Source organism: Populus trichocarpa, chromosome 19 (assembly GCF_000002775.5).
Source record: "Populus trichocarpa isolate Nisqually-1 chromosome 19, P.trichocarpa_v4.1, whole genome shotgun sequence".
In the NCBI taxonomy this organism is placed as follows: domain Eukaryota; kingdom Viridiplantae; phylum Streptophyta; class Magnoliopsida; order Malpighiales; family Salicaceae; genus Populus; species Populus trichocarpa.
This window is the reverse complement of record NC_037303.2, coordinates 13,779,646-13,803,229: the sequence shown is the minus strand read 5'-3', so window position 1 is coordinate 13,803,229 and position 23,584 is coordinate 13,779,646. Positions and strand designations below refer to the sequence as shown.

At 33.8% G+C, this 23,584-nt stretch overlaps 3 protein-coding genes across 6 annotated transcripts; all 3 read right to left on the bottom strand.

The window, feature by feature from the left end:
• Positions 1 to 5,474: 5,474 nt before the first annotated feature.
• Positions 5,475 to 6,441, bottom strand: LOC127904761 (pentatricopeptide repeat-containing protein At1g12300, mitochondrial-like). Its single transcript, XM_052449404.1, has 3 exons — positions 6,269 to 6,441; positions 5,836 to 5,890; positions 5,475 to 5,744 (listed from the first exon to the last, which is right to left on the bottom strand). The coding sequence occupies exons 1-3, from the start codon at positions 6,439 to 6,441 to the stop codon at positions 5,475 to 5,477; spliced, it is 498 nt and encodes a 165-aa protein (XP_052305364.1).
• Positions 6,442 to 10,518: 4,077 nt separating this feature from the next.
• On the bottom strand, positions 10,519 to 13,760 carry LOC18108572 (clathrin light chain 1). 3 transcript variants are annotated; one of them, XM_052449646.1, is made up of 5 exons: positions 13,294 to 13,760; positions 11,551 to 11,704; positions 10,902 to 11,418; positions 10,812 to 10,829; positions 10,519 to 10,775 (listed from the first exon to the last, which is right to left on the bottom strand). In XM_052449646.1, the coding sequence occupies exons 1-5, from the start codon at positions 13,650 to 13,652 to the stop codon at positions 10,738 to 10,740; spliced, it is 1,086 nt and encodes a 361-aa protein (XP_052305606.1). In that variant the 5' UTR covers positions 13,653 to 13,760; the 3' UTR covers positions 10,519 to 10,737. The 3 variants fall into 3 exon arrangements, with proteins under 3 accessions (XP_052305606.1, XP_052305604.1, XP_052305605.1); XM_052449644.1 differs by having other exon boundaries at positions 10,519 to 10,829; XM_052449645.1 differs by lacking the exon at positions 10,812 to 10,829 and having other exon boundaries at positions 10,519 to 10,793; positions 13,294 to 13,758.
• Positions 13,761 to 19,854: 6,094 nt separating this feature from the next.
• LOC18108571 (expansin-B3) lies at positions 19,855 to 22,576 on the bottom strand. Of its 2 annotated transcripts, none has more exons than XM_006371513.3 (4): positions 22,210 to 22,576; positions 21,542 to 21,848; positions 21,237 to 21,366; positions 19,855 to 20,408 (listed from the first exon to the last, which is right to left on the bottom strand). In XM_006371513.3, the coding sequence occupies exons 1-4, from the start codon at positions 22,361 to 22,363 to the stop codon at positions 20,211 to 20,213; spliced, it is 789 nt and encodes a 262-aa protein (XP_006371575.1). In that variant the 5' UTR covers positions 22,364 to 22,576; the 3' UTR covers positions 19,855 to 20,210. The 2 variants fall into 2 exon arrangements, with proteins under 2 accessions (XP_006371575.1, XP_024446673.1); XM_024590905.2 differs by lacking the exon at positions 22,210 to 22,576 and adding an exon at positions 22,042 to 22,195.
• Between the last annotated feature and the right edge of the window lie 1,008 nt (positions 22,577 to 23,584).

Below are 23,584 nucleotides of genomic sequence, written 5' to 3'. Positions count from 1 at the left end.
ACACAAATCTTGAGCAAGAGAAGACACCTACAAGACAATGAGAGGAATCGTAAAATCTACAAAACATAGTGGGATTCAAAGCAGAATGACCACAGGCATATTCTGCTGAGGGGAATAATCTTCGAAAATGTGAACAATATGGAAGTCTTTCTTTTTTAAAAAATCTTCTTTGTAGATAATATTTCTTGTCTGGGAATCCTCACCGGATTCAGGAATTGTTTATCACATCTCATAGCTATAAAAATTATGGAATAAAGAGGCAACCATAAACAACTATCAATTATGGCAGTAAACCTTTAAGATTAGCCAGGCTAATGCATTTGCTGTCCTAATTTGAAATTGTGGGGGCCATTTCTGCCGTCCAATGAGATCATCTACATTTTTCTTACTTTCGACGGCACGATAACGATGGATTAGTGATGAGAAAATGCTAAATTATGAAAACGATGTAGTTTATAAAATATATGTAGTTGCTAATCATGAACTTGACAAGGCATTGTAAATATCTAGCATGGTGGGAGGGGCAGCTATGGACTAAGATGTTGATGTTCCTTTCTGCAAACCAAACCCAACATCTTGATGTCAAGGTGTGGCTGCGGTCATTATCTATGCGTAAGAACATTTGTTTTTTTTTTTGTGTGAATATATTGGTATGGAAACATGAATAGGACTTGACCATATATACATATAATTAAATACTGAGTGTTTTGTGATTTGAATTCAGCCGGTTCCAGAGTCCTTGGGGGGATTATTTAGAGAATTGATCAATTACTTCTTAAAAAAGGTTATAGAAAATTAGAGATTAACTTAATAAACTAAAAGCTTACTATATGGTCAACATTTGGAGTGCTTTCTCTTTTAGGTTCTTAAGATATAATAAACAATCATTTTGATGGATAAAAATTTATCAATATTTTAAAAAAATATTTTTTAGTGGTCCAAGCCTATCTTAATAATGATGTAGGCTTTTAAAAACAAGCTTTAAACCCAAACCACTTAAACACTAGGCACTTGCCACCATCTGTATGTTAGAGAATAATATAAATCATATCCTGGGACCTCACCTAACAGCTTAAGTTTTTAGATTGAGATGGTTCTTTGACATGGTATCAGAGCCTTGATGACCAAGCGGTCACGAGTTCGAATCTCACCATCCTTATTTATTTGATAAAAATTAAGCACAGGGTAAAGTGGGCATGTGCAAGTTTCAAGTCCAAAGGGCTTTCACTTGAGGGGGTGTGTTAGAGAATAATATAAATCATATCCTAGGACCTCACCTAACAACTTAAGTTTTTAGGTTGAGATGATTCTTTGATATTGTAAGCTCAAATGTAGCACTAGAGCCTAGTTGTTGAACACTTGCCAGCGCCTATGGGTTCGGCCACCATGCTGAAGCCTAGATGATGGACACACGCCAAGCGCCCTTATGAGCTTTGAGCTTCAGCGTGGTGTCCAAGCCCAAATGGTGCCCTATGGGCTTGGTCGTGGTGCCCGAGCCTTGGCACGAGGCCTACATCCAACGCTTTGTGGACTCAAGTCTCATGCCCAACCCATGTACATTGCTCGATGTTTTGGGCCCGACACATATTATAGCTCTTTCTAGGCATGGCTTTGTGGCCTAGGTCCGATACTTGTAAAAAAACAAAGTTCATAAAGTATAAATATCTCATGTATCGCCTAGGTAAAAAAATTCATAATTTTCATTCTCAACACATACATACTATTTATTTACCTAAAGCATTCATTTTATACCAAAACAAGAACACATTCTTATTCTTAGAATTTATTTTTTTTGACATTTATTATATTTTCTCGCTATAAAGATTTTAACTTAAATATTTAAGGGTCTTCAAATAAACCCAAAAACAACTTTTTTTTGTACGTATCAAGATTTGTTTCATCAAGAGATTAACTTCCTTTACTATAAAGAGTATATTTAATTTTATAAACACTTAATTAATCTATAATTCAACCACAAAAAAACCTTATTCTTAAGCAATTGGATTTTGAACATCATCCCATACATTTTGTTTAGTTTTTTGACAAGTGGCGTTGTCGTCTGTGTGTTGTTGATGATTCATTTCATGCTTTATTCTAAATAAGCATTCGTTTAATTTTACAGATGGACCCGTGAGAAGATTGAAGGAGACTACAATTACTCCAACAATTTCCTGTGTTTTTAAAAAGCTGGGTTTTTTCTCCCCTCTCCCCTCCCCAGGGAAAAAAATAAAAATAATTATCATGAGTGAAAAATCTGAAATAGAAATGAAAGAAGTGGAATAGAAGTAGAGGAATTATAATGTCATTTTAATTCCAACACTGTATTTGAAATAATAACAAAAAATCAGAAAGAAAGTTAACATTTTTAATACAATGAATAGTGATTCTATAAATAATAAATGTGATCGTGATGATGGAAGATGTGCAGATGATGGGGTCTATGGTAATAATGATAATATATTATAAAAAAAATTAATGCCACCGTCACGAGAGGTGATGGAAGAAAAGTGAAGGGGATGGTGGAAGAGTGATTATACGATGACGAGGACCAAGGTAGAAGGCTGTAAAATGCCTGCAATAAAGCAAGAAGGATGAAGACGAAGCAAGGGAAAGCAGAAATCCCAGCGGCAAGGTCAGTCAGTGGAAGGAGTTTTTGTGATAGAATTTTCAGCAACCATAAGTCAGCAACTAAAGTGAGATTTCTTGCGTCAACTGGACATGCCTGGTTTGGTACTGCGTTTTATTAAATTTTATGATGTTTTTTAATTGTTTTGATTAACTAATATTAAAAATAATTTTTTAAAAATAAAAATATTATTTTAATATATTTTTAAATAAAAATTATATTTTTCAGACAACTTCTTAAAAAAAATATATATACTACAAGGCAAAGTTGAAGGAAAGGAAAAAAAAAAGAGGTATAATGTGCTGCTGAAACATTACTGAAGACAACTAGTCAAATTGGGCAAACTTGGTTTTTAACTTGAGTTATGAATTTTGAATTTCTTCCGACTATCTTATATTAGGTTATGATTATTTTTATTAGTTGTTTTTCAGCAATTAAAATCCTTTTTAGGTTAGGTTATGATGCTATATAAATATCCAAGATATATTGAATAATCATTTAAGCAATTAAAAAAAAATTAAATACTTTTCGGCTTGTGTTTCTCTTCACCATCACCAAGCATGATGATGGTGATGAATATAGTAATTGAAATGACGATAATAATATAAAAATTTAGAATAATAATATTATATTTTTTTTTATTTTAAATTTTTAATATCACCGTAGATAAAATATAGTGATTGGAGTAATGATGGTAATAAAAATAGTTAATATATAATAAATAAAAATATTATATTGTTTTTAAAGAATTCCAATTTTATTCATTGTTTTTATTTCCATCTCTTTCTATAAAAATAAAATTATATTTGATTTTCATTTTCACTCTCACTTTTAGTTTTTTTTCATTTCATTTATTTCAATCAAACACTTCTCACCATTTCATTTCTTATCTTATAGTTCAGTTGGTTGTAAATGGACTCTGGGCTTGTTGAACGGCGGTGCTAAATGGATCAAAAACCCTACCTTATATTTTAGACAGCTTACACTAAAACCAGCAGTTACCTTTACAAGCCCATAGCCAAATGGGTCAAGTCTCCACCAAATTATGGGTTGCAGCTCACCTTGAATGTATAAAAAAGTCTCTTTTTTTTTTTTTTTGGAGTTAGTTTACAAAACAATTAAAATTAATTATATTTCCTAAATAATTTAAAATTGTATAGAAGCAGCCTCTGTACTCCCTTCTACTGTCTCCATCTACAAAGAGGTCTGCGCTTATTAATTATTTTTTCTTATTCTTTAAGCAAAATTTTGTTCCTTCAATACATTTGTAAATGGTTTTTTTTTTTTTTTATCATCTTTTGGCTCATTTGATGTGTTCTTGGCTGGCAGTGACGGAGTTAGAATATTTTAAATAAAAAAACAAATTACTGATATTATATACTATACATATATATGTTATATAAAAAATTTAATTTGAAATATATCAACTCAAGTCAAGTAAAATTAATTTAAAAATATTTTTAAAATTAAAAAAAAATTACTTTATAATTGTTCTCTTCAAAAAATTTTATTTTAAAACTATTTCATAATGATTTTTTTTAATCTCATTAAAAATATTTTTCTCAATATATACAATAAACTTTTATTTATCTATTTCTAAAACTGCTTTATAAGGACTACGAAAGTTCTTGACAACAATTCGATACTGACATATGATACATAACATCTAAGTCATAAATTGATATTGTTTTTGCTGACTTATTGTTTTGTATAAGTGAATTAAACATAAATATTAAATGTTTTCTTTCTAATTTATCTATTATATCTCTAATTTTTGAGTTGTTTTGTACTTCATTTTTAATCACTAGTAAATTCATCACCATCATTTTTCATATGAAATTCATAGCAAAATACTTATCAGTTCATCAAAACTCATTTCAATTCATATCCATTAGCTTATAATATTAACCATATACATATTAATTCAACAAATCCATAAATTATTATAAACCCCAATATTTTTAATAACTAATTATAAAAAACTAAACTAAAATTAGATAATGAAACAAATAGAAAAGATAAAGAAAACTTTTCTAAAACATAAAGCATAAAAGATTACTTGCTTAACTAATTAATAGTCTAGGGTTTGAAAAGAAATTTTGTAAAAAAAAAGAGACAGGAACAATAATAATAAAAAAAAGAGATTGGATTAATTAGTATATTATATTAATATTTTAATATAAAAAATACTTTGAAAAATAAAATTGAGGCAATTGCTCCGCCACTGTTAGCAGTAAAAGTCCAGTGCTTGTCTTAAGGAGACAGGTTTTTTTGGAGTTTCAGTTCCAAATAACCACCACAAAGCTGAGTTTAACTGTTCTGTAATAAAAAAGCAAATCAAATGTCTCACTTGCTAATATAACCTGCAGAAACTATAGATGAAGATCTGCTTAAGATTTAGTTGAGGAATGAGGAAGACCAGTCCTAACACTAGCAAGTGCATGAGGCAACACTATGAGAGGGTTTAGTAGCATAAAATAAATGTTCTAATGATTCCATTTTCCTAGAACTGATGTGATGTACTGAAGGTGAAGCAGGCACTGCAACAACCATTCTCCAGCTCAATTTCAGCTCGTCTCTATTTACCTTGTGGTCAAATTATGATTTCTTCTACCTTAATTTCCATTAAAAAGGATCACGAGAATATATAGCAACACCAGAACAGAAATAAAGGATAGTTCATCAGGGAAATAAAAAAAGGCATGCTCTTGTCCAAAGATACTTGAGTCTTCAACCAAGTATTTATCAACATCCACATATGTGCAAGAATAATCTACAAGAGGTGAAAGCTAGTAAAAAGATGTAACTAATGGAAAACATGAAAAAAAAGCAAGTGATTGGAGCTATTTTACAGATTTTCATCATTAGATAACAGATCCACCATCAAGGCTTTGGTGTGGGCATCTGCAAAGAACCCTCTGTCTCTCATTTCACCAATAAGTTGCACTGCCCTTGATGCATCCTTATGCTGGAGAAATCCTCGGATAATAACATTATAAGACCATTCATCTGGAGAGTAGCCGTCCTCTTCCATCTTTCGGAAAGCTTCGAATGCTTCATCTACCAATCCTTCTTTGCAAAGTGCATTTATTATTGTAGTGTATATCTGAAAATTAGGCTGCAACACTTTGACAGAGAGTTTCGAAAACAATTCCCCTCTTCCATTTTCTTAAGCAATCCAGAAGCCACAGTGGTTTCCCCAATCTTACATAAGCCATTGATAATCGTAGTATAAGTGTGGACATTAGGTTGATACCCTCCTCCCTACAAAGTCATAAAAGAATCCACGGCTTGAGCAGCCTTACCCACTGTACAGAGGCCATTGATTAAGGTAGAAAATGTGACGATATCGGGTTGAAAACCATGTTTAACGATTTTGATCAAGACAGAGAAGCCAAGATCGATATGATTCAAGTGCGAGAAGCAGTTAATCAAGATAGAAAGAGTATAAAGATTATGAGAGATTCCAGCTAATTCCATTTGTTTGGAAAGAGTAATCACAGTCTCATAATGTCCCATTTTAACAATTGCAGACAATAATTTATTGAATTCGACAACAAAAGGCAGAGGATCTAAATGAATCATGTGATGGAAGGTAGCTAAGGCATCATCGATGTTCATCCTAAAATTAAAAGAACCCACTTTGTCATCTTGTCTTCTACTGCTAGATGTGGTGCTTGAAGAAGATGACGAAGAAGTATAAGATCTGATAATGGCCACTCTGAACAGCCAGCTGAACCAGAGAAAGGGACCTTCATGGACCTTGTAGATAATGTTGTTGCCCTTCTTGACACTCTTGGCATAAATGTGGTCATGATTTGCATGGATTTTTGGTTTTAAATAATGCATCACTTAAATTTTGATTCATATGAACCACACTAATGCTAACCTTGGTGCTTTCATGAGTTTGAGTTTGATCATAACTCCCATCAACTTTACCTTGTCGTTGTTTTTTTGTTTTTGCTAAACATGGGTCATTCATTGTGCACTAATTTTATTAGTTGAGCCGTATTGCTGTGAGCCTGTGATCTTGGTGAACTTGATCTTCAACTTTAACATCATATAGTGTTGAGCTGCTTGATGGTTAAACTAGCTGTGCAAGAATTATTTCACCGTCCCATTTGTTATAGATCTTCGTTCTGGTGTCAGAAAATGAATGGCCTTCATGTGGTCTGTTTCCTGCCTTGAGAATTATGCACAGATCAAACATTACTATCTCAGTCTGAGAACCATCTTGTTATTCTTCCTTCCTTGCGTCATGAAAGTGGATTGTTCATCTGATTAGTGTTATATCATATATAATATATGCACCGTGAGGGATTCGCGTAATTTTTATCAGCACCTTCGCTTAATTAGCAATTTAAGTGAGCTTTATGTGATTGAAGTGTCAAGCATGCATCAGTTTCAACATTGTTGCAACAACTTCTCACATAACAAAGGTAAGGAAAACAAGAAGCTCTGCAGGGCATGCATGCATGAATCGACAACGAATTTTCCTTTAAATGTTGGATATCCAGTATTGTTGAAGGCCTTGTAGCTAGGGAAGTATTTAAGAAACAGATAACGAAAAAGAAAAATAATTCCTAAGACCTTCATTTTGATCTTATGCACATATGTAAATGTAATGCTTTGATGTTGGCACCAGGTTTTTATCGTTGTCCACCCTGAGAGGGTGTCAGGTCTTGTATCCATTGATATTCCTTTCTTGCTACCAGGTCCTAATTGTGTTTCAAATGATCTCATGCCCTCAGGTTTCTGCAGAACAAGATAGCAGGTATGATGTCAGTGTCGTTTATCTCCTCTGTTATGATATTTACGTTCTAAGCTCCTAGAATGAGTTGTAACAAATGACAATGCTCCAACGTTGATCATGCATTTTTTTCCTAAATATTCTCAAGAGCCAGGGAGAGCTGAAGCAGATTCCGAGCGCTTAGAAGCCAAGAAAGTGGTAAGAAACAGAAATAAGGTTCTAAAGGATCTGAACACAAGTTCATAATAAGAAAAAGGCACGGGTTGATGTCAGTTGAGAACACCCCCAACCTTCCCTCCATTGTTTGTTAGTCAATTTGAAATTTTGTCTCTCTATATGGATGACATTACCTGCAGAGAAGTTATGTTTAAAGTTTATACACATAATGTAATAATACGGTGACAATTCACCAGCTCAATTCTAGCTTGTCTCAAGTGATCTTGCAGCCAACTATGATCTCTTCTGCGTTTGTTTCCGTTTAAAAGGATCACAAAAATATATAGCGAAAGCACAGCTGAAAGAAAGGATAGTTCATCAGGAAAAAACTTCATGATAGTTCATTAGGAATAAGTGAGTAAGCTAGTCAATAGCATTGGATTTCATCAATATGAGAAAACTTCGATAGCTTTCATCAGCTAACTCTATTTAAGTACACATTAATCGACAAGAGGTGAATGCTATTCCAAAACATGTAACTAATCACAGTATGAAGAAACAACAAGTGATTGGTGCCACTGTCCAGATTTTCACAAGTTGGAACTGAAAATAACTTACACTGACAAAAAGCTGCTTTTGCAACATGAATTAACAGCATCGAGCATGAAAATTTTACATAACCTTTTCGGCTTGACAACCTTCTCGGAAGCCTGGATACTTGTTCAGAACAAGATTGCCATCATTAACCAGATAACAGATCCACCACCAAGGCTTTTGTGGGGGAATCGGCAGAGAATCATCTGTCTCTCATTTTATGAATAAATTGTGCTGCGCTTGCTGCATTCTTGTGCTGGAGAAATCCTCGGATAATAACATTATAAGAACATCCATTCGGAGAGCAGCCATCCTCTTCCATATATCAGAAAGCTTTCTATGCTTCATCTAACAATCTTATTGTACTGTATATTTGAACATTAGGCTGCAACCCTTTGAAAAAGAGTTCTGAAAACAATCCTCATTTTTCTTTAAGCTTCCCAGATTTTCCATTGCATCAATCAAATGTCATGCATCAGCAAAAAGCTCTCTGCCTTGTCTTTTTGTTATTGTCGTTCCTTCATCAGGTTCTGCCTTCTTTCGTCGTCTTAAGTGGCCCATTTTAATCCTATAATGATCCATGGGCTTTCATTATTGGACCAAACTTTGTATACTGAATTCCTGGCCCATTTTAATCAAACATGGTACATGATTTTCATGCTTGGCCCATAAATAAACCTAGTTTATGAGAATTATAAATTTGAAGTTCAAAATGACTTCTCTCAAAGAGAGAGAGAAAAAAAGACTTTAATAAAAAATAAAATGATAAATTATAATTTTGCCCTTATAAATTCTTCCATGTTCCACTTCTTAAATAGTATCATTTTCAACCATTACTATTAAATAACCAAAAAATTCTCACTTTTTTTTTGCGTTTTTTTCCTCTCCTGTTCTTATAATATTTTATAGAAAAAAAAAACATTAAAAACAAAACAAACCTTAGAATCAATTTAATAAGTTGTTATTTAAGCATGTTTTTTTTTAATTTAGAAGTGTTTTGAAGGTGTGTTTGTCTTAAAAAAATTAAATTAATAATTTTTTAATATTTCTAATAGTTTTAATATATTAATGTAAAGAATTTTTTAAAAATTATTTTAATATATTTTTAAAGTAAAAACACTTTTAAAAAAATGTTTTTACAATAATATAAAACATCCTCTGTTTTGCAGAGAGATTGCTTCTGCTTTTATATTGTTTTGGTTATAAAATGGAACCCAAGTTTTGTCCCTTAGTCCCACCAATAAATGAGGTATGCCCTCAGTTTTTGGAAAGCAACTTATGCTTTTTGTTCACTTTCCTCTGCGAGCAGCTTTTTATTACCGTTGAATTTGCTACAAGACCAAAATAACCTCACCATCCTTTAAACTAATCAAAAGAATTATCGTTGGGAAGTTTTTGCAGAAGCTAAAAACTTGGTGAGGAAATCCGAGACCCAAGTTTTTGCTGAAGATGTATTTTTTTTATATTTTGTTTTTTAAAGTATTTTTAATATTAAAATATATTAAAATAATATTTTTTTATTTTTAAAAAATTATTTTTAAAATGAGGACATCAAAATAATTTAAAACATAAAAAAATTAATTTTTAATAAAAAATTAATTTTTTTAAAAATACGTGTTTCCAAACACAATAATTTATAGAAAATCAACATCCATCAACGCCCAAGTTTTTGATATGATAAGGTCCCTAAACACTGTTTTGTGATTACCTTACCTCCTTGTTTTTGTTTCGACTAAATCATGTATAATTAGAATGATCTCATGTAAAATAAGACTTCTTATATTTATTTTGTATTAATAATCATACACTTCTTCTTATATATTTTGAACTTATAAAATAAAATTACTACATGTTAATTTTAGTTATTTTATTATTAACAATAATTTTAACTAAATATCTCTTAATTTTTTATATTCAATATCAATTTTAATTGTAATTTTAGTCAAATATAGTGTTTTTTAAAACTTATTTTGTAATATTAAATATACACTTAATGGTTTAAGGTGGTAACTTTAAAATGTTTTGGAGGGTAAAATCAAGAGGTTTTAAAAATATAGAGAAGTGGAATATTGATAAATCTCCAAGGGAAAAAATAAATTTTCCGAAAGAAAAATTACATGAAATAGATTAAGTTGGGGCAATAAGGAGTATATATCCTCGTCTAGCTTGCAAATCAATCAACGTTGAATTTCCTCTTCAAAAAACCCTAAGAATGCACCGCCACATTGATCGAGTGTAATTCACATGGTCGCAGACAAATTTTAGGATGCATAATTATCATAACAACTTGTGGCTTTCTTGCTAGCATAGGTGTAGTAGAACATATAAATATGCTTAAAGGGCACGTCCATAAACATCACACTCAGAAGCAAAGCACGAGAGAAGATTTAGCTAAACAATGAATCTGGAAAAAAATTGGAATTAACAGAAATCTTTTGCAAGTAAAGCCTAGAACATCCTATAGTTAGGAAGAAAGCTCTCCACAGTTCATGAAGGAAGCTCGATAACATCTATAGAGAGCTGAACTTATTCGCAGTTTGCATAACGAATGGTTAAGCTGAGACCTTACAAGTAGAATAGGAAATGATGGTATGAATAATAGGAACCATCACTAAGCAGTGGCTTGCTCACCTTCAGCAGATTGCTCACCTTCGGCAGCTTGCTCACCTTCGGCAGATTGCTCACCTTCAGCAGCTTGCTCACCTTCGGCAACTTGCTCACCTTCGGCAGATTGCTCACCTTCAGCAGCTTGCTCACCTTCGGCAGCTTGCTCACCTTCGGCAGCAGCTGCAGCAAGAACATCTAATTTCGACAAGTCAAATGAACTACTTTTGGCAATGTCTTTACAGGGTGAAGCAGGCTTGTTTCCATCGGCAGCTGCAGCTGCAGTAGCAGATGTTGGTGCGGGAGTTTTCTCATTCTTGGCATCTTTCCCTTCATTTTCACCCTTGCCATCCTTCCCATCCTTTGCATCCTTCCCATCCTTCCCATCCTTTGCATCTTTCCCATCCTTTGCATCCTTTCCATCTTTGGCAGGTGTGGGAGGGGGAGGCATCATGTGAGGTGGAGGGTTCTGTTTCAGCTTCAAGAAAAGCTGTCTCGTCCTTGAAAGATCAGTGGGTTTTCCAGGCTTTGGACCCTGAATTACCATAATGGAAGGTTTCTTATCATCCTCTTTCTTACCCCCTCTCCTTTTAATGTTCGGCACCTCTCGAGGAATGATCTCTGCAATGGCTTTCCAGTAATGTTTGTCTGCCTCTTTATGGAACTTCTCTTGATTGGCCAAGTACAGCTGCAGAAAAAACGCATTCTTCTATTTACTTCATAATAAAGATGGAAGGAATGCGGAAAAACTTGAGAGCTCATATCCGCTTCGAAAAAGATAGGGAGGAGATAAGGAAAAGTGGCTTTTCAGAGATTTTACCTTCTCTCTTTCTCTGTTCTGAGCTTTGTTAGTTTCGCAATTCTGCTGCCTCTTCTCATAAAAAGCTCGTATATACTCTTCAGCTTCATTGATGATCTGGTTTCTCATCTCCTTCTCTCTTTTCTCCTTTTCCTCTAAATGGAGGGCATTTTGCCTGCAAAAGATGAATGTCAAATCTGTTTCAGCACGCCGAAAATGTAAAACTTTTATCCATTTATAGGTTTGGTGCCTTGCTCATCCCCAAAGAACTTCCATCATATATGCATGCGATCAGGCAAAACAAAAACCATTCGAGTCTGCACTGATAATGCACCTTATCAAAGAAAGCTAGCCTGCTGCAGCAACTTCTAGTCTGTTCTATTTTCTAAGTTTCTTTTCATTAGAATGGATCATAACAGATGGCTGAGAAAATCTCAATGATGTCAGAAACACCATTAGTGAAATACATGACAGATGATCAAGAGAGAGAGAGAAAAAAAGACATTGGTCTAAAAGATTTCAACATTCTGATGAAATTATAACAATTAGAAGCCCTTTCAGACATTAAAAAGACATTGGTCTAAAAGATTTCAACATTCAGATTTTGAATTAGCCGTGGTGCAGTACAAGTATGGTGTAACGCAAAAACAGCAGCATGTAAAAATCAATGAGGTTTTTAGTACTCCATTGCTTCATATCAAGCAAGTTTTGTCATATTATTTTAAAAGCAATCAGAAGAGAGATGTTTTCTAAAATAAACTCCTTTAAACTTCCAACCATTAATTAAATTTCGTTAGAATCACAACTTTGATTTCACAACCCTCCACTTCTAAACTTGGTAGCCACAAAGATGAACTCAATTAAAAAATATTAAACATTAATTAGCACAGGACATTTAGTTTTGCTGCTAATCTTTGCTTGCCAGCTTCGTTCTTATATTTCACAATTAATTAACCGACAAAAACACCAACTTAGTAAACATGCGCCTGCTCCAAAAAGAATGAGATAATGCAGTAGCAGTTGCATTTATTAGAGAACTGGCTTGCACACTTCCATCTTTTCTATTTATTTCTAAAACTCCAAAAGAAGTTACTTCTTTAGGTAATCCGTCAGCTACAACCTCGGGGAGGGGGTGTTAATTACCAGTGGAGGCTAATGAAGGCTGACCTTGATTGCTAATGCTAGCAAGAAACCGTTTCGAACCTATTTGGGGAAATTCTGGCAAAACATAGGCTGACTATTCAACCTCACTGTACTATAAAGGATACAGATTCTTATTCGATATGGGTGCTATAATAAGAAATGTTATATCAGCTAGCCTCCAAAAACATAAATCAAGTAGGACAATGATCATATGATGATGAAGGTGCCAGCTATAAATCAATTAAGACAAAACAGATGCTTTACTGCTTCCAAAAAAAGAAGGCTCCCACATCAACATCACATTTTCCTTTTCATGGTCTCCAATGACCAATTCTTATGTCAGTTTATGTATATACCAATAAGCAAAAACATAGAATGAGATCATCCCAAAGTTACAAGATTGAGGCCTGTCTTTCTATAAATTTGCTATCACATCAATACTTTTCAGCTTACATTAAAATGATAAGAACCCTTTGCTAAAATGGCCATATTGGTGATCCTAGATCTCATCATGCATAAATAAATCACCCCATTGTAAATTCCAAATGTACAAGACTCGAACCAAGATCCATTCAAGAAAACAAATTTAACTTGTTTCCACAAACAAAAACAAAAACTCACCTGCGCCACTCACGGAATTTGACTCCTAACTCCTGCATTTCACCAGGTTCAGGCAGAATTGGCCCATCAGAAGCAAAAACACCATCACCACCACCACCACCATCAGTCTCAAAGGGTGAGGAAAATTCAGTACTTGGAGAAGGCAAACCAAACCCATACCCCTCAGAAGAATGCATGTTGTCATTGAAGAAATTTTCTTGTGGCAATGGTGTTTCTCCAGGGAATGACGAGTCATCACCTGTGTAGCCATCATCAACAAAAGGGTGGGAGGTAGGTGACACATGATCGTGTTGGACATGCAGCACTGTGGGGTCATTTTGATCTCCTTCAGGGGTGAATGAATCAAAAGAGGATGACATGGTTGATGATTTGATGCAATTTCTTGTCTCTAATATTTTGGGCTAATGGAGATTATTTGGAGATTTTCCTCTCTGCTTTTCCTAGGTGGTCGTTATGGCAGTTAACGTTGTGTTCGGATCTGTTAAGCTGGGTCAAAGATTCTCCCAGGTGTCTTGATGTTCTGTAAGAGTAAATTAACTTAAAGCTCCTCCTCAGGTATAAGAAATTACACATTCTGCCCAAATCTTTTGGTATAATAAATATTTTGACAAAAGAAGATTTTAATTTTAATGTAGACCAACCGGTAAGTTATATAAGAATTTGTAAAGATTTTGCTAAATAATTTATCATGGTTTAAATGTTAATAAAATTAATTATCACGTAACCAAAGTATATATAAGCACCATAAAAAAGCTTTTCGATTATGACAAACTCTTTTTTAATTCCCAATCATTAATTGGAATATGATGATATTATAAAACATTTAATACTATCACCTTTAAATTAAATTTATTTAGATACTCGACTTCAGTTTTGGTTTAAGTCAATATTTCTTAAATATTAAGTATGAATTAAAAAAAATGAAAGAGACACCATCATAAATAATAACTCATGACACATGAATAACATCCAAAAATATTTTCTCTCTCTCTTTTTAATTACCATCAAATTCTTGATATTAATTCAATTTATTTCTTAAATAACTGAGATTTGACCTAAAGGGAATTCTCCTTTTCAAGCCATGAACTATCATACCACTGGTGACTAATTATAAGAGTTTTTAGTAAATCTTTGATAAATATAGACACGTACAACTTCCATATTATAACTGAGATCTATATTACAATCAACTATAAATATTATTATCTAAATTAGATTTTTGATCAAATCCTTAACACATCCTAAATTCTTAATCAAATTCTTAAATTAATTTCAGTAAACAAAATTGTTAAATAGTCATATGATTTTTCATATGAAACTCCCAATTAAAATCATTAAGATGGATCATTTTGAATTATGAAAAAGTCACGTAAGAGATTTTAATACATAAAGAAACACCATTGTCAGTCCAATCACTTGATTGGTGAAATTAAAATAAATTCATGTTTTTTTACAGGAAAAAAACTACGTGAGATTCAAAAAGTTACTTTACAGTTGTGCTATGATCAATAAATATATTTGATAATCCATAAACATTTTGTTTCAATGTATGGTTTGTTAATTTGTGATTCAATTTATGGTATGAGCCAACTGGATATGGTTTTGGGTTTTGATTAGAACTTTGTGCAATTTGCAAATCTGAAGCTACTAAACTGAAGGGGGTGGATTCTGACGGTGATGTTGTTGAATGTGTTTGATAAAATAGGGATGTAAGGTTTATATGTGGGCGACCTGGTGTTTGTGCACTAGGGGCTGTTGCAGAAAAGCATGCTAATGATGAAGCATTACCAAATTACTATCCGAGTCAATTTGGAGAGGTAGATTAAGCTTTCGAGAGACCACCCTGGTGAGATGTTTATTAAACATTTCTTACTATGAACTTATGCAGATCCTCCGGAATCTATCTTAAATAGTCATATATATGATTTTTCATATGAAACTCCCAGTTAAAATCATTAAGATGAATCATTTTGAATAATAAAAAAGTCACGTAAGAGATTTTAGTACATAAAGAAACACCATTGTCAGTCTAATCACTTGATCGGTGAAATTAAAATAAATTCATGTTTTTTTACAGGAAAAAAAACTACGTGAGATTCAAAAAGTTACTTAACAGTTGTGCTATGATCAATAAATATATTTGATAATCCATAAACATTTTGTTTCAATGTATGTTTTGTTTGTGATTCAACTTATGGTACATTTTGTTTGTGATATGGTTTTGGTTTTTGATTAGAACTTTGTGCAATATGCAAATCTGAAGCTACTAAACTGAAGGGGGTGGATTCTGACTTTCGGTGATGTTGTTGAATGCGTTTGATAACATAGGGATGTAGGGTTTATATGTGGGCGAGCTGGTGTTTGTGCACAGGGGCTGTAGCAGAAGAGCATGCTAATGATGAAGCATTACCAAATTACTATCCGAGTCAATTTGGAGAGGCAGATTAAGCTTTCGAGAGACCACCCTGGTGAGATGTTTTTTACTATGAACTTATGCAGATCCTCCGGAATCTATCTTTTGTTTCATCTAGTTCGATTCGTGGATAACTCGTTCCAAAGAAAGGGAGGGGGGAATGAGACATTAGCCAGGAAATTTTAAGAGATGGAATACTCTTTATTCTCAAACATAATCCAGTACAGCGTATTAGAACAACGTCTGTGTTTCGCTCATCAATTATTTTCAAGTTTGAGATTTTGACAAACAATTGTAGTTATCCGATATCTTATCAGAGGAGGTATCGGGAGAACGGCCCTTGTTTGATTTTGGAATTTTGAAAGTTGCTTGATTGCATATTGATAAATGTTTTCTAGTTTATTCAGGATGAATGCTGTTAATGTTTGGAGATATCGTGGTTTTGCTGTAGAAGTGTAGTCCATAATTGAAATGGCATTCTGTAACAAACTTGGGAGCCTAGCTAGGCAGAGCATTTCGCAGAATGGGCAAGTTTCAATGGCTTCTATGCTGAACTCTTTTCGCTGCATTCCATCAAAAAACCTCTTTGTTCGAGGTAGCGATGAATGATTGTTGCTTTGAATTCTAAATGCTGATGTGTGTTTTGCATTATGAATGCTTTTTTATTGACTTTGCCATCTATGTTTCAGGTCTTGCATCTGAACAACCTTTTATTCATGCTTTCCTGTTTTGTCCGAAGCAGAAGAAATAGAGCCTTTCAAACAGAAAAATTTGGTCACGAAGATCGACTCTTTTGCCAGAATTTGTCAATAGCTCTGTACGAATTTACAATGGAAAAACTTTTGTTCGTACTAAGATCTCCGAAGGAAAGGTCGGTCTTAAATTTGGAGAGTGTCTTGCATGTCTACAAAGCAATCTTCAAGGCAGATCTGTGGGCGTTAGAAAGACCTGGTGTATCAACTCATTTGACATAGAATTATTTTAGCAGGAAAACTCTGTGTCTTGTTAGATTTTTGGCTAAACATGTCTTGCATATAATGTGTGGTAGCACAGGAATTTGTATTTTGGTGCTATTATGACAACAACTAACACAATCATCATAGCGAGGACTGGCTTATAATGGCTGATTAGTGAGGATGCAACACTTGTCCACTTCTTAATCCTTTAAATAATGCTATGATTTGCTCGAATTATTGCCCCCTTGAATAACAAGCTCCTCTGTGCTTGCTTACTGGTCATGAACATTGCTGGTGGATTGTTTAATTTGGCTCAACATGATAGGCCATCATAAAGTTGTGGTTCCATGACATGACAGTAATGTGCTGCTATCAATTTAACTAGTGCTTGATGTTGTAGCTAACCAAATCAGCATTGTAAACCCTTTGGCATTAATTATACATTTTCGCCATAGTGCTTGATGCTATGTTTGGAAGTTTGTATTTATGAAGTTATGAACCTTTTCAGTTCATCCTTTTCATGCATGCTCGTTTGGAAAGCTTGCTTTTAACAAGGGTTCGAATTATCACGAACAAGTTCTTTCTTTTTGGGTTGACGAGTAGCTATTAATAGACATATAGAATCATTACGTTTAGTTTAATTACTTCTGGTAAGAAATTGTTTTTTTTCTTTTTTTTGTACATTTTTTTTTTTATTATTGTATATATTGTTAGTTGCTGCATTTCTGGTGGTAAGAAAAACTTTTCTTTCTGATTAGACTTGTATATGTCCATGCTGATCAGTGATGGAATATATATTTTGAACTAGTTTTCTTGGAGCAAACAAGCATATGTACAACAGGCATGGCAGGCAAAGCACTTTTTTCCAAATTTATCTAGCTAGATCTGTTCTTCAATTTTGAAACCCGATATATTATGTAATTGGAAATCCTTGAGAAGGTTGATATTAATGAGGATAACTCGTTGCCATGCAGAAATATAATCATAAAATTAATACATGATTTAAAAATACAGTCGAAACTGTATTTTTTAAAATTCAAATATTTTTTAAAAATTAATTTTTATATATATTTAAATTGTTTTGATATATTAATATCAAAAATAATTTTTTAAAATTAAAAAAATATTATTTTAATATCTTTTTAAATAATATTTTAAACATAAACATTACTACACTCTCAATTAACCCTTTACGTGTTATCAATTGAGCAAAAGAAAATGGGTCCCTGCCCGGGGTCCAGTGCTGCCTAGTTCCCTCGCTCACAGGAAGTTAGGACATAGGATAGCCTTTCTTGATAGTTGATAGAGATAGATCATGAAGAAATTTGGGTTTGGGTTACAAGTGGCCAGCAAAAATAATATTTACTAAACAAAAAACTGAGAGGGCTAAGTGAATCAGAGGGCACAGTGTTTTCCTCCTCTCTCTTATTTCGTCCTTTTAATTATTATTTTTTCAGTTTTTTTCTTCAATTTATTCTTCCAAGTTTATTTAATTAGAGGTTAGGATTGGGGATTTGTCTTGATTTAATACACTTGCTTTAAGACTATTGGGATTTGTTTTTAGAATAGCATGCCTAGAATTTTTTTACTCATAGCATCTTTTACAAGATTAAAAAAAAATGTGAGCCGTTGCACGTGGATAAAAAAAAAACTAGTTGTAGACTAATTGTAGGCATGCATGCAATCACTTGCGCTTACAACAAAAGGATTTCCATGATTAAGCCCACATAAAGAATTAATCTCAATAACTTTCTACCGTGAGTGCATTGAAATAGAACTTGCTACCAATTTGACATGAAGTAAAAGAGTGTTACCTAGAATTTGTGATGAAGATGAACAGAGAATGTATGAGATTAACCGAGATAAATACAAGCTAATTTAAACATTTATATTAATTAAAAATAAAAGAGGGTATTATCAAGAACACACATCATCTCTTATAGTCTCTTATAGTTGATGGGTTAAACGAAAAATTAAATCACCAAGAACCCAAAGGGAGGTAAATGCCAAAGTAGCCATAGCTAGCCACCTTTGCCAACTGAGTTACAACGAGTCAAAATGGATCTGCTAGCTTTGATTCTAAATCTTTCTTCTTCTTTTTTACCAAGGAGACATTCCTTAGTATTATCATAGATAAAACACAAATGAAGACACGTACGCCTTTATAATATTTGAGCGAATCATATGAACATCCTTTCACAAGTTGCAATCAGCTGGGGGACCTCCTTCCACATGGAGTATTCACAATTTTCTTTGTCACCACACGCCATAAGTCCACAACCCACCAAGCTATACATGTTAGTTGCTATAAATCTATAACAAGCAGTGTGCATGTGAGTTTAATGTATTTATATTTTGCCTCGCTCTCACGTTCTTAATTAGGTCGTGGAACACCTCCAACCTTATATACAAGATATTTGAGGACAACAAACATTAATGTTATTCAAGTTTGAATATTTCTCCGATCCATTGGATTCTTTTAGATTTTCTTTCATTCACATGCTCTAACACACGAAGATATCATATATCGACAACAGTTTCCCTTTAACAGGTAAGCCATTTTTTTAATCATCCTTGACCAAAATTAATTATGAATCGAGACTAAATCTATTTCCAATCAGGTTTAATGTAAATCATCCACACCTAAACTTGTAAGTTCATTAAAAGAGTTTTATATATATATAACGTAGTTTTAGATTCATACTTGAGAATAACATATCCGGTAATTATCCAAGCGAACACCTAAAAGATTTTGACAGAGAAACTGTAATTTTATTAAATCGTTATCAACTCTTTACCCTAGCTTTGTTACGAGGTGTAAATAAAGTATATGAACAAGTTCATATGTAAGTGCTTTACCCCTACAAGTATATGAACAAGTTCATATGTTACGAGGTGTAAGTAAAGTATATGAACAAGTTCATATGTAAGTGCTTTACCCCTACAAGTACAGTTATCTTGTAGACGGTTTTGTTGATGAACTTATTTAACATCATGTAACTAAATCTTTTGCATCTCTTTCTTTCATGAAAACTAAAGGATTTTGTAATGAGAATAATAACGATCTCTTCAGTACATGAACAGGCTTCAATTATGCAACAAATTAAGTTTTGTTCGCTAAAAGGTACTGATAAACAATGAATTGGTAGTGAAGAAATGATGAACAAGGTCCCACAAGCAAGCTCTAATCTCTAATATTCAACGGTCCAAATTCATTGATGACACAAAGGGCCTAAAAACTTACACAAACATAAAATAGATATTATACGCTCTCTCTCCTTTGGAGAGGGCTACATTGATGATCTAAATTAAAACACACCACAAAAGTAGACACAAAAAAAAAAGAGAAAAAAGAAAAAGAAAAAGAAAAGGGCTTTGGATGCCATTATAAAATCCAACGGCTACTTTTCCTTAAAAAAAAAAGATTTCACCACGCCAGTCAACGGCTACTTTTGCGTCAAGGGAACAAGGCACGTTTTCCAGTCATAAAAATGGGCTTGTTTCTCTCTTTGGTTCCACACCAAGAAAAAGCATGGAGCCTTGCCATATTAATGGAAGAAATTGAGCCTAGAGGTGTAAGTAGCTTTTGGAGCCCAATTTCTTGGAATCACTTCTCTTGCAGACAGTGTTCTTCCTGTTGTTAGTGTTGTTAATTTCACGGAGAATGGTCCTTTCAGGGGTCCCCTGATAATACACCAAGTTGCACCCCATACGTGATTCATCTCTAGCCACTCAGTGCCTCCTGCCTGTCAATAGAGATGTAAAATCATGTGAGACAAGCATAGAATTTCTATTTGAATACAGAGATTTATACCCTTTTTCCTTCTTTATCTCTAGATCTCTTTTCAGAAATTAGAATCCACTAAGTCCTTAGATTTTCCCTTTCAGATTCTTGAGTTTCAGAGAGTGGCCCATTTATCACATGCAACGAGTCAAGAAAATAGTTGAACAGGAGATAAAAAACCAAGCAGGAAAAACAGAGTAGTGCAGAACTAGAAAGTGCAAAGTTTACTTCACAAAGATGGGGTGATGTTGGACTATGCCACTTGACTACAAGGTCTAAAATTAGCAATACCCTTGCTTTTCATGAAATGGGCACTACTTTGATTATCTAATTTAGCATGTTTAGGGCCTTTAGGCAGTTCTTTTTATTTAAAAGTGAACGCGAACACTTTCGAAGATGCACTGTAGCGCGCACCAACACCCCTAAAGATGATAGATAATTATTTGCACTTTATCGAGTCATGACGCATGAAGTAAATGGCATCTCACTCTGCACTACAAAGTTAGACATGGCCAAGACTCCGGAGCCTAAAGTCCAAAATGTAATGAATAACAACAGAAATTAAGGAAGAAGATCGCTTACTTCTCTTATATGCACACTACAAAGTTAGACATGGCCAAGATTCCGGAGCCTAAAGTCCAAAATGTTATGAATAACAACAGAAATTAAGGAAGAAGATCGCTTACTTCTCTTATATGCACACTACGAAGTTAGACATGGCCAAGATTCCGGAGCCTAAAGTCCAAAATGTAATGAATAACAACAGAAATTAAGGAAGAAGATCGCTTACTTCTCTTATATGCATCGATCCAACATCACCGTCACCATCTTCAAACTCTACTAGAATGGATAGCCAATAATCTGTTGAGCCTTCATTGACATGGAAGGCAATGTTCTTCCCTGGGTACTTGCATGGGGTCCTACAAAAAGGGGTTTTGTGTCATTTTAAAATAGAAAGATTAAAGAGAAAAACCAAAATTATTAAGAGAAGTGACAAAATAAACATGACAAACACAGGCAGTTAAACTAGAAAGGGAGAAGAAAATGACTGACCACAAACAGTACACACATATAAAACACAAGCCAGGACCATACCTGCGATAAATGACCGGGATTTCACCTCGGTTCCTGAGCTGACCATTCTCACCGGAAATAGCCATGCGACCAAAGGCTGCACCACTAAGGTCAAAGTGAGTGTTGCCATTGGAACAATACCCACCTGGACACTCATCTGTAACAATTATGGTCACTGCCCTTCTTGAGCATATGCTCTTGTCTAGGCACCTAACTTTGTAACATGCCCCACATCCTTCACCATTCTTGAAGAGTACTGGGCTCACTGCACCAACTCTGGCCCTGAATGGCTTCACATCCACTAATGACCCGTACCCACATGCCCCTCCTGCACACATTACGTGCTGTCACATACTTTAGGGATGCAAATTTAGGTTTTGGGAATGCGAGAATTTAAGAAACATGGTGCCAAAATTGCTAAGCTAAGTATACGCGCCATCTCCTTACAAAAGAAAGAGTACCTGGTTTCTTTATCACCAAAAAATAAATAAATAAAGAAACAAGAAAAAGTAAGAAATTACTTTCCCCGTTAACTTTTACCAAGGCTAGTGGACGAGGCAAATTGTGAGTCAACTCACCGAGTTTGACCATGAAAACAAAGAAAACGAGATCTAAGATAAAAAAAAAATGTTGCACCAAAAATTACAAATTTGGAAATACAATAGTGAGTACATAGAGTGAACACCCACCGTCACTACCATCACCGTCAGGACTGCCATACCAGGTGGCAGTAGCCGGTTTCCAGTGTAAGTCAGCCACATTATGTTGAGGATGAACTTGCTGCCCAAAGACACCCAAAAAGCACTTTAAGAACACCACAACATATAACCCCAAGAGCTGCATTGTGAGCCAAAAGGGTCTTCGCACCAAATAGTCTCTCTAACAAACAGGCGGCGCCACCAATCACCACCGCAACCACCACTATCTATACTTCACAATGTCACTTTCCAGGCGGAGAACCCAAGAAAAACAGTTAAAGAAACAGTTTTTTTACAACCTTTGCCGACAGTTTTTCACTCGCTATGTACTCAAGTGGTGGTGTTGTTCAACTGAGTTCTCTGTGTCAGGTTGTTATATAGAAGAACAAAACTGAGGCTTCTTGTTTTTTTTTTTCTTTAATTTTTCCATGACAGTGTGGTATATTGGTTTTGGTGTTATTTACAAGATTGCCACTATGATTTCGGGTACCGCCGACGGTTAAGGCGTTAATTCCGCATAACCGTACGTGTCGGCTGGAAAGAGATTGAAAGGCTTGGTAGGGGTAGTTTAGTCAATTAAGAGAATGAAAAGGAGTTGCTTTTTCAACCGTTAAAATGATTTTTTTTTGTTGAGCACGTGTGAGTGAGTGTGAGAGGGAAATGAAAAGAGGAGTCGTTGATTCCCGCGGTAATAATATTTGGAGTTTGAGACCATGAGAGGGAGTACGTATTTGTGTTTTAAACTTGAAAGAGGATAATTATTTTATTAATATATTATTGTTTTAGTTTTTTTTAAAATGTTTTTTTTTTTTAAGTTTGGATTAAGTTTAATCAAGTTATTAAAATTATTGGTTGTTGGTTGTTAATCGGAACCCTAAAATATAATTCTGATTTTGATATTACAAACAAAATAAATTCATAATAAAATTGTAAAAAGCAGTCAGATCCAAGAAAAATTTCTTTTAATTTTCCTACAAGATACTAAAACAAAATAGAATGGGTCATTTGAATAAAAAAAATTAAAAAAATGATTTTAAAAATAAAAATAATAAATTGATATCTCGTTAATTCAATTTAAGAGTCTATACATTCATTCTTATAAATCTATTGATCATCAAAGTAAAATAAATATTATTTTTCATCAAATAAATAAATTTATTATTCCTTAAAACTGGGGGAAATCAACGAGAATACGAGTAAATTAATTAAACAAAGCTCTCTAATCAATTTCTTACCATCAAGTGAATTTAATATTGAAAACAATTCTCATTCACTCGGTAGTAACTTTAGGAATAAAATCTGTGGAATTATTCTAAACAAACGTTTAAAAATTTGACAACTTAACTTAGTTTATTTTCCCCTAATA